The sequence below is a fragment of the Ranitomeya variabilis genome, chromosome 2 (genome assembly GCF_051348905.1).
Source record: "Ranitomeya variabilis isolate aRanVar5 chromosome 2, aRanVar5.hap1, whole genome shotgun sequence".
NCBI lineage: Eukaryota > Metazoa > Chordata > Amphibia > Anura > Dendrobatidae > Ranitomeya > Ranitomeya variabilis.
This window is the reverse complement of record NC_135233.1, coordinates 192,876,885-192,888,705: the sequence shown is the minus strand read 5'-3', so window position 1 is coordinate 192,888,705 and position 11,821 is coordinate 192,876,885. Positions and strand designations below refer to the sequence as shown.

The 11,821-nt window shown below is 47.7% G+C and overlaps 1 protein-coding gene across 1 annotated transcript in view; it reads left to right on the top strand.

Annotated features, from left to right (window-relative positions):
• Positions 1–711: 711 nt before the first annotated feature.
• LOC143804849 (Krueppel-like factor 5) overlaps positions 712–11,821 on the top strand; it is a 133,279-nt gene continuing 122,169 nt past the window's right edge. Inside the window, exon 1 of the mRNA XM_077283348.1 lies at positions 712–983. Within this exon, the coding sequence (XP_077139463.1) occupies positions 834–983 (150 nt within the window). The 5' untranslated portion in view covers positions 712–833. The remainder of the gene's footprint in view (positions 984–11,821) is intronic.

Sequence of the window (11,821 nt, the reverse complement as noted above, 5' to 3'; positions counted from 1 at the left end):
GGGAACATCTATACCAGGATGGGGGACATATATACTATGATGGGGGACATACATATATAAGGAAGGGGAACATATAGAGTAGGATGAGGGAGATAAATACCAGGATGGACCCTAAATGTGGGACATATATACCTGGAAGGGGCCCAGGATGGAGGACATTGGCGCCAGATTGGAGACATTGCTACATATTGGGAGAGAGGGGGGCAACATATATGTCCTTACAGGATTTCCTGTAGAATGTTATAAGGGGCCATACATTTGACCAACATGCAGGGGGGATTCCAGGCCCAAAGTGTGCATTGGGGCCCATTGGACACTAGTTACCTCAATGAGTAATAGTAAATCTCCCTTTTAGCTTCTGAGATTTCATTTGGATTTTCTACATACATTTCTGTCTGCACATGTGAATATAGCCTAAAGGGCGTAAGACATAAACGTAAGCGATGATCTGCAGAGTAATGTTTTACCTGCATCTTTAGAGTAATGTGCAAAAGGTCAAGGCTTCACTCTAGAGCTCATCACATGGATTGTAGGTTTGTGTGGTGAGGTGACTTCTACCATCACAGCCTCTGCACTCACACAGGTAGACCTACAAGACATACCTGAACTATTCTTCACACTCATTGGCCACACAAGACTCGCCGGATCTCTCCATTGGCTCCTCATACCTGTCACTACGTCTTCATCCAACCCCTCACCAACTCCTCCCTCTCCAGGTAAAGGAAAGAAACCCTACACAGCACGCTAAGCCTCGAATTTCCACCCAAGGATCTAACCAAGGAAAAATACAGAGATTCTCAATCTCTTTGTATCTGTGCACAGAGGGTCCAGGTATGACCCTGCAGAGCAGTCCTGGGGACAGTGCTGTGTACTCCCAACTGAAGCCCGTGAACATGTCTGGGGAGAGCGTGGAGGACAGTGCTGTGTTCGAGGATATCAAGCCTTCTATAAGGATGCTGGAAACCCAACCGGAGATCGGCCAGGTGAGAGGAATCTGAGCACACAAGTCCGACACTGCGGGTTTCTTTAAGGTTCTGTTATTTCCTGTTGAAATTACTTTAACAGCGTTCCTTTTATTGTCTGACTTTCATTTCTCTTGAATTCAGGTTTATTATGTCTAATGAAAAGTGTAAATCTACCTCAATTGGCTTACACAGGTCCTCTAAACTATCTATTATCTATCTATCTATCTATCTATCTATCTATCTATCTATCTATCTATCTATCATCTATCTATTATCTATCTATCTATCTATCTATCTATCTATCTATCTATCTACTGTATCTATTATCTATCTATCTATCTATCTATCTATCTTTCTATCTATCTATCTATCTATCTATCTATCTATCTATCTATTATCTATCTATCTACTGTATCTATTATCTATCTATCTATCTATCTATCTATCTATCTATCTATCATATATCTATTATCTATCTATCTATTATCTATCTATCTATCTATCTATCTATCTTTCAATCTATCTATCTATTATCTATCTATCTATCTATCTATCTATCTATCATCTATCTATTGTATCTATTATCTATCTATCTACTGTATCTATTATCTATCTATTATCTATCTATCTATCTATTATCTATCTATTATCTATCTATCTATCTATCTATCTATCTATCGTCTATCTATCTATCTATCTATCTATCTATCTATGTATCTATCTATCTGTCTATCTATATCTATTATCTATCTATTATCTATCTATCTGTTATCTATCTATTATCTATCATCTATCTATTATCTATCTATCTATCTATCTATCTATCTATCTATCTATTATCTATCTATCTATCTATCTATCTATCTATCTATCTATCTATCTATCTATTATCTATCTATCTATTATCTATCTATCTATCTATCTATCTATCTATCTATCTATCTATCATCTGTCTATTATCTGTCTATCTATTATCTATCTATCTGTTATCTATCTATCTATTATCTATTATCTCTATCTATTATATCTATCTATCTATCTATCTATCTATCTATCTATCTATCTATCTATGTATTTTCTATCTATTATCTACCTATTATCTATCTATCTATTTATGCATCTCTATAATGTATATATGACCTATATATAATGTAAGAAATGTATTGATCAGGGTCGGGGGTAAAGCTTTGTGCTATTTGCGCTTCCTTATATGTTGACACATTTGCTATACATTTATACAGAGGAATACATGTGCACAGAACTTTCTGAATGGTTTGCACGTTGTGTTACTGGTAGGACGCTGGTACCAATCCTGAAACAATTCCACCGCTGTGGAGTTTCTTTCCTTACTAGAATTTGACCCTTTGACTCTTATATATAGATATATTTGGTCTGCCCGCTATCACTTGATGGTGACTTTGGGACTGTACAGGGAGCGGTTCATCCGAATTCTGCGATGTAATGCCTGTAGTGACGTCACGTACTGTCGCTTTTTCCATGTGCCTGCGGCCAGTATCACAATGTACAGATTCCTTTTCTTTAATAAATGCCTGAGGACAAGATAATGCATTTTTACCAGGGAGTGGAGACAAAAGCCGCATCTGGACAGGACGCCCTCCGCCCTACCTGTTCAGCGAGATTCTTCATGCACATGCAATAGCATAAATCTATTTGGTCATGTACGGAAGAAACGCTTTTACGCCATTTTAAATCTTTTGGACAATAAACTCCAAGTGCAGTGGAAAAAAGAAAATCTAACACTGATCCATCACTGAGATCTCTCCACGAATCCTAGGAAAACATGATAGTTTAATGGAGGAAGTACATAAATGTAGGCAGGGTCATCCTGTACACAGCATTGCGATCTATAGAATTAGCGTCTATACATTGATTCCTATACACTGCGGACGCTCCGTCCTGGCCTGCCGTCCCCGCTGTGTAAGAGGGCATGCACGCGGGAGCGGCCGGTTAATCATTAAACCTCTTCCTATTGTAATATCACAATTTTACCTCATTCCTTATTGAAGATAAGAATTATTGCAGTTACGTGTCTGTGTAGAAGAATGGAAACATGCCTGACTACGTGCCTATGAAATGGTGGCCGGATTACACCATGGTTCTGGATGGCTGACCTGCACCATCCAACCCTTAGAGCTTCCCCCGGTCTCATGGAGCCCTGATTGTCCTGTTATTAGATAAAATCCTAATTTATTAAAGGAATAATCAGAGGAGAAAGGTTAGAGAAAATCAGATTTTTAGTGGGCTTTTAATAGGATTCTGACTACTGATCCATGCTGCTCGAACATCTGCCATTGGTGGTAGTGCAGCCATGATCGCTCCACGATGCCAGGGGTATGCTCCATGACTGGTCCTAGAGGCGTGCTTCTGGCAGCTTCTCCCGCCTGGTTCCCCATGACTGACAGGTCTCTCCGTATACGCACACATACTGTCAGTCAGGGAGAAGCCTCGGAGAGACCATCGGTGCAACCTGTGCAGGCGTACAGGGGCCAAAGTGGTATAACGGGCTCCAATAATGAACGATCGGACTCCAGTAGTCGCACACACTGTCATGCACAGGGCACTCGTCTGTCTCTTGTGGCCCCTGAGCCAATGCCTGATTCTTACGGCCTGTGGTTGTGGCACCATGAATTCGCTGTCTGCTTTACCCTTATAGACAGGTCACAAATTCACTTTGTCTTTATGGAGTATGAAGGGTTTCTTACCAGCACAGTAAGCTTCCTGCAGATTTCTATACTATTATTATGCTTACTCATTACTTTTTGCTTTTATAGCGCCATCATATTCCGCAGCGCTGTGCAGACATCATCATCGCTGTCCCCATTGGGGCTCACAATCTAAATCTCTTTCAGTATGTCTTTAGAAAGTGGGAGGAAACTGGAGAACCCAGAGGAAACCCACGCAAGCATGGGGAGAACATACAAACTCCTTGCAGATGTTGTCCTTGGTGGGATTTAGACCCAAGCATTGCACAGCAACAGTGCTAACCACTGATCCACCATACAGTTCTGACAACTGAGCCACCATACAGTGCTAACCATTGAGCCACCATACAGTGCTAACCACTGAGCCACCATACTGTGCTAACCACTGAGCCACCATTCAGTGCTAAGTGCTGATCCACCATACAGTGATGACCACTGAGCCACCATACAGTGCTAACCACTGAGCCATAATGCAGTGCTAACCACTGAGCCATCATACAGTGCTAACAACTAAGCAACCATACAGTGCTAACTACTGAGCCATCATACAGTGCTAACCACTGAACCACCATACAGTGCTAATAACTGAGACACTATACAGTGCTAACCACTGAGCCACCATATAGTGCTAACCACTGAGCCACTATACAGTGCTAACCACTGAGCCACCATGCCATGCTAAGCGCTGAGTTATTGTACAGTGCTAACCACTGAGCCACTGTACAGTACTAACCACTGAGCCACTGTACAGTACTAACCACTGAGCCACTGTACAATACCAAGCACGAGCCAACATACAGTGCTAACCACTGAGCCCTAGTGTTGCTATATTGGTTATTATTGGATGAGATGCATGGGCTGCCCGGCTTTTCCTGCTGCTGGTGGGTGGCAGTCCCATTCTTTCCTTCCTGTGGTTTCTTCCCATAATACCATGTCCCCTTTATATCATGCTCCCCACAACCAACGCTCGGTCAGTGCCCCCTCAAGCTGTAGCCCCTTCTCCTGAATCAGGCATCTTCTCCACACAGTGACATTTGGAATGTAGTGTTTGGATGATGATTTTCCCCCAATGAAGAAGGGAGAATAATAGAACAAAGAAAAATGGGAAAAACCATAAAAGACAAATGTGAGAATGTGATGATGGCCTAAAGATTCCTGCAGAGCTGGATGAGAAGCTGGGACAGAAGAGTATCCCACCTATGGGGTCAGCAAAGTCCTTCCTGGCCACATCCGGTTATCACCAATCCCGAGTCACGTCATGGCGGCTCCTGGGCACAGGCTGGCATTAACATTTCATGTGTACATTTCCCTTTGAATTCCATGCGTTTTTAATAGCGACATTCTAAGCATTTCTTTCACATTTTTTACACTTTTTCTTGCATCCCTTATGCACTATACACATGCTTTTAGGCAGAAGGCATGACAAACACCACAAATAGGATGCTTTGGATGTAATGTGTGTTTTTTTCTATTTCCCAACAGCATTAAATATCTTTTACATTATGTTTCTTTAGACCCGTAACAATTCAGTGAAACAAATATATTTTCAGCAAAATGTTCATGTTCAATCGCATCGATTACTCCATTCCATTTATAGTTCTATGATCCGTTTGCCGCTTTTGCTGCGTTTTCTTAAAGTGAACCTGACAGCTGATTCATGCTGTGTGAGCCATCAAAGTCCGGGGCTGTCACTCAGGCAGGTAGGATTTGTTGTGAAACTAAAAAATAAACCATAAGATTCAGATAACCGGTCCAAGAAGCCAATCTGCAGCGGTTTCCCACTCCTGTCCAGTAACTCACGGTCACTCACCGGAAGAGTCATTGTCTTGTCATGAACTTTTCTGTTCTGTTAAAGAAAATTAATAACAAAAATACAAATACAGTAAATGGATGACGATTACTTTCTCTCTCATTGTAAGTTTATGACTTACACTGAGAAGTGACTTCTGGTCTGCACAGCAAACAATGGCGTGATCCAGTGGTCATAACTGGGGTCACGGGGTCCAGAATAAGACCAGATGGAAATGGCTGAGGATGCCACCAGTAAGTACATTACTGCATACACAGAACATATGTCACCTATAACAAACTGGTGGTGAAATTTAAAAAAAACTAAAAAAGAAACGAGTTTTTCAATCCCAAATGTGCATGAAGTTTTCAACGAACGGTGAAGATGGTGGAAACTTAGCCTTGGGCAATAGATTAAAATACGTATTACTTGATTATACTTAATACATTCTGTTAGCGAGAGTATTTTTGATTACAGGGCAAAAAAATGTTATTCGATTATGCAGTTAAATGGCTTCGGGCAACATACCAGAACTATGATGTATGCAAACTAACAACATGCCAAGCAAAGCATACCATGAAAAGGGAGCCGTAGTCTGCTTCACGACCAAGGTCAGGCTGTGTAGGATGTGGAGCACTTCATTTATTGGGGTCCTTCAACTAAATCAGGGCTGCTCATCAACTCTGGAAATAGTTGATGTTGCTAGCACATTTTAAAGGTAACCTGTCACCTGTTTTGCCCTGTGTCAACTAAAACTATGACCTTAATCCACGCCTGTGCTGCAGTCCATCAATGGTTATGTAACCCCTTAAAAATGTTTTGAAGTTCTCCGGCACTGTATATTAATCCTGTCGGCCCAGTCTGAAGAGCAGCATTTCTGTGGTCTCCATCTCTTTTCCTGGCTTCACACTATCCCTCTTCCCGGCTTCTCCATTCCTCTTCCCGACTTCTCTATCCCTCCTCCCTGCTTCTCTAGCCCTCCTGCTGGCTTATGTATTGCTCCTCCCTTTATCTCTATCCCTATCAGCTTCTCCATCTCTCTTCCCGGCATCTCTATCCCTCCTCCCGACTTCTCCATCCCTATCAGCTTCTCCATCTCTCTTCCCGGCATCTCTATCCCTCCTCCCGACTTCTCCATCCCTCTTCCCGGCATCTCTATCCCACCTCCCTGCTTCTCCATCCCTCCTCCTGGCTTCTCCATCCCTCCTCCCGGCTTCTCCATCGCTCCTCCGGGCTTCTCTATCCCTCCTCCTGGCTCCGCCATCCCTCCTCCCGGCTTCTCCATCCCTTTTCCAGGCTTCTCTATCCCTCCTCCTGGCTTCTACATCCCTCCTCCCAATTTCTCCATCCCTCCTCCTGGCTTCTCTATCCCTCCTCGCGGCTTCTCTATTCCTCTTCCCAGGTTCTCTAACCCTCCTCCTGGCTTCTCCATCCCTCCTCCCAGCTTCTCTATCCCTCCTCTCGGCTTCTCCATCCATCCTCCCGGCTTCTCCATCCGTCCTCTTGGCTTCTCTATCCCTCCTCCCGGCTTCTCTATTCCTCCTTCCGGCTTCTCTATCCCTCCTCCCTGCATCTCTATTCCTCCTCCCAGCTTCTCTAACCCTCCTCCTGGCTTCTCCATTCCTCCTCTCAGCTTCTCTATCCCTCCTCCTGGCTTCTCCAACCCTCCTCCCAGCTTCTCTATCCCTCCTCCCGGCTTCTCTATCCCTCTTTCTGGCTTCCCTGTCCCTCCTCCTGGCTTCTCTATCCCTCCTCCCGGCTTCTCCATCCCTCCTCCCGGCTTCTCTATCCCTCCTACCGGCTTCTCTATTCCTCATCTTGGCTTCTCTAGCCCTCCTCCTGGCTTCTCCATCCCTCCTCCTTTTTTCTCTATCTCATCTCCCAGCTTCTCTAGCTCTCCTCTCAGATTCTCCATCTCTCTTCCTGGCATCTCTATCCCCCCTCCCTGCTTCTCCATCCCATCTCCTGGCTTCTCTTTCCCTCCTCCTGGCTTCTCCATCCCTCCTCCCAGCTTCTACATCCCTCCTCCTGGTTTCTCCATCCCTCCTCCCAGCTTCTCTATCCCTCTTCCGGGCTTCTCTATCCCTCCTCCCGGCTTCTCCATATCTCCTCCCGGCTTCTCCATCCCTCCTCCCGGCTTCTCCATCCCTCCTCCCGGCTTCTCCATCGCTCCTCCTGGCTTCTCTATCCCTCCTTCTGGCTCCGCCATCCCTCCTCCCGGGTTCTCCATCCCTTTTCCAGGCTTCTCTATCCCTCCTCCTGGCTTCTACATCCCTCCTCCCAATTTCTCCATCCCTCCTCCTGGCTTCTCTATCCCTCCTCGCGGCTTCTCTATTCCTCTTCCCAGGTTCTCTAACCCTCCTCCTGGCTTCTCCATCCCTCCTCCCAGCTTCTCTATCCCTCCTCCCAGCTTCTCTATCCCTCCTCCCGGCTTCTCCATCCGTCCTCCCGGCTTCTCCATCCGTCCTTCCAGCTTCTCTATCCCTCCTCCCGGCTTCTCTATTCCTCCTTCCGGCTTCTCTATCCCTCCTCCCGGCATCTCTATTCCTCCTCCCAGCTTCTCTAACCCTCCTCCTGGCTTCTCCATTCCTCCTCTCAGCTTCTCTATCCCTCCTCCTGGCTTCTCCAACCCTCCTCCCAGCTTCTCTATCCCTCCTCCCGGCTTCTCTACCCCTCTTTCTGGCTTCCCTGTCCCTCCTCCTGGCTTCTCTATCCCTCCTCCCGGCTTCTCCATCCCTCCTCCCGGCTTCTCTATCCCTCCTACCGGCTTCTCTATTCCTCATCTTGGCTTCTCTAGCCCTCCTCCTGGCATCTCCATCCCTCCTCCTTTTTTCTCTATCTCATCTCCCAGCTTCTCTAGCTCTCCTCTCAGATTCTCCATCTCTCTTCCTGGCATCTCTATCCCCCCTCCATGCTTCTCCATCCCATCTCCTGGCTTCTCTTTCCCTCCTCCTGGCTACTCCATCCCTCCTCCCGGCTTCTACATCCCTCCTCCTGGTTTCTCCATCCCTCCTCCCAGCTTCTCTATCCCTCTTCCCGGCTTCTCTATCCTTCCTCCCGGCTTCTCTATCCCTCTTCCCGGCTTCTCCATATCTCCTCCCGGCTTCTCCATCCCTCCTCCCGGCTTCACCATCCCTCCTCCCGGCTTCTCCATCGCTCCTCCTGGCTTCTCTATCCCTCCTCCCGGCTTCTCCATCGCTACTCCTGGCTTCTCTATCCCTCCTCCTGGCTCGGCCATCCCTCCTCCCGGCTTCTCCATCCCTTTTCCAGGCTTCTCTATCCCTCCTCCTGGCTTCTACATCCTCCCTCCCAATTTCTCCATCCCTCCTCCTGGCTTCTCTATCCCTCCTCGCGGCTTCTCTATTCCTCTTCCCAGGTTCTCTAACCCTCCTCCTGGCTTCTCCATCCCTCCTCCTAGCTTCTCTATCCCTCCTCCCGGCTTCTCTATCCCTCCTCCCGGCATCTCTATTCATCCTCCCAGCTTCTCTAACCCTCCTCCTGGCTTCTCCATTCCTCCTCTCAGCTTCTCTATCCCTCCTCCTGGCTTCTCCAACCCTCCTCCCAGCTTCTCTATCCCTCCTCCCGGCTTCTCTATCCCTCTTTCTGGCTTCCCTGTCCCTCCTCCTGGCTTCTCCATCCCTCCTCCCGGCTTCTCCATCCCTCCTCCCGGCTTCTCTATCCCTCCTACCAGCTTCTCTATTCCTCATCTTGGCTTCTCTAGCCCTCCTCCTGGCTTCACCATCCCTCCTCCTTTTTTCTCTATCTCATCTCCCAGCTTCTCTAGCTCTCCTCTCAGATTCTCCATCTCTCTTCCTGGCATCTCTATCCCCCCTCCCTGCTTCTCCATCCCATCTCCTGGCTTCTCTTTCCCTCCTGGCTTCTCCATCCCTCGTCCCAGTTTCTACATCCCTCCTACTGGTTTGTCCATCCCTCCTCCCAGCTTCTCTATCCCTCTTCCGGGCTTCTCTATCCTTCCTCCCAGCTTCTCTATCCCTCCTCCCGGCTTCTCCATATCTCCTCCTGGCTTCTCCATCCCTCCTCCCGGCTTCTCCATCCCTCCTCCTGGCTTCTCTATACCTCCTCCCGGCTTCTCCATATCTCCTCCAGGCTTCTTCAATCCTCCTCCCGGCTTCTCTATCCCTCCTCCCGGCTTCTCCATCCCTCCTCCCAGCTTCTCTATAACTCCTCCCAGCTTTTCTATCCCTCCCTTGGCTTCTCTATTCCTTCTCCCGGCTTCTCTAACCATTCTCCAGGCTTTGCTATCCCTCCTCCCGACTTCTCCATCCCTCCTCCCGGCTTCTGTATCCCTCCTCCTGACTTCTCTATCCCTTCTCCCGGCTTCTTTATCCCTCCTCCCGACTTCTCTAGTCCTCCTCCCAGTTTCTCCATCCCTTCTCCCGGCTTCTCTATTCCTCCTCCCGGCTTCTTTATCCCTCCTCCCGGTTTCTCTAGGCCACCTTCTGGCTGCTGATAGCCTTCCTTGTCCTGTAATTGACATAGATGGAGCCTTCTGCATCATCCACATAGCAGGGCGAAATCTCGTGCTTGCGCAGGGCTATTGCCTGTGCACTATGCTCTGTTCTATTGCGGGCAAAGCCTAAATCATAATAGCACATGTGCATATCTAAACTTTGCATCAAAATACTGTTAGGGCTAGCGGAACGCACCAAGAAAATATAGATGTTTATTATTATTGATGCGTTCGCAGCCCGGGGTCCACCGTGCAGGGAAACCTGCTGCTAGTAAATGGTGGCACTATTTGGCGGTATAGACTAGCTCTGTAACTTCACAGAGTAGCCGTGAAAGGAAAGCTCTGCACCCTGTTAAGGCCCCGTCTCACTAAGCGATTTACCAACGATCACGACCAGCGATATGACCTGGCCGTGATCGTTGGTAAGTCGTTGTGTGGTCGCTGGGGAGCTGTCACACAGACAGCTCTCTCCAGCGACCAACGATCAGGGGAACGACTTCGGCATCGTTGAAACTGTCTTCAACGATGCCGAAGTCCCCCTGCGGCACCCGGGTAACCAGGGTAAACATCGGGTTACTAAGCGCAGGGCCGCGCTTAGTAACCCGATGTTTACCCTGGTTACCAGCATAAATGTAAAAAAAAACAAACACTACATACTCACGATCTGATGTCCGTCAGGTCCCTTGCCGTCTGCTTCCTGCTCTGACTGAGCCGCCGTACAGTGAGAGCAGAGCGCAGCTGTGACGTCACTGCTGTGCTCTCACTTCTCACTGTACGGCCGGCAGTCAGTGAGAGCAGGAAGCAGACGCCAAGGGACCTGACGGACATCAGAAGGCGAGTATGTAGTGTTTGTTTTTTTTTACATTTACGCTGGTAACCAGGGTAAACATCGGGTTACTAAGCGCGGCCCTGCGCTTAGTAACCCGATGTTTACCCTGGTTACCAGTGAAGACATCGCTGGATCGGTGTCACACACACCGATTCAGCGATGTCAGCGGGGCCTCAACGACCAAAAAAAGGTCCAGGCCATTCCGACACGACCAGCGATCTCGCAGCAGGGGCCTGATCGCTGGTACGTGTCACACATAGCGAGATCGCTATGGAGGTCGCTGTTGCGTCACAAAACTTGTGACTCAGCAGCGATCTCGCTAGCGATCTCGCTATGTGAGACGGGGCCTTTAGACTTCACAGGAGCACAGGCTACCTGCCCAACAGAGAGCAGTCAGTGGTCATGCATGCACACAATCTCCTCACCGGAGGTGCCGGTATTCTAAGGGCTTATTTAAGCCGGGTCCCTGAATACAATCTCACATGACCACACTGGCGCACAGCACATAACTCAGAAAGATACTAGCGCATGGTCGTGCGGACATGAGCACCTTTTATAGCTGCAGCAACTACAGGACCTTCCAAAAAAGGACCAATGGGAAGCTGCCACAGAACTTGAGCAACCTCAGGAGCTTCCTAGAGTAGCAATGGGAATAGCTGCAGTACCTGAGCATGTGACCCTTGATCTCCAATGAGAGATCTTACCCTGGGCATGCTCAGAAGGGGAAAAGTAGGACTTAGTCCCAAAGACATCTGCTCGCCACTGACCAGTACTGGCTATAATGGGAGAAGCTGGAAAGTCAGCAGTAACCTTTCACACAGTGTCAGACTGAGCATGACACTGGGACCGATGCCTCCGCTGAGTAGGCTCCACTGTGGCAGGAGAAGAATGGGAGACCGCAGCGGAGATGGCTCGAGATTCCCCCTGTGCAGAGGCAGGAACTTGACCCCTAACAAATACCTACCTTACTGCTACTGGATAATTCATTCTGCACATTGTCATGTTTACTAGGCAGGGACATATTTACGTATCTAATTTTATGTG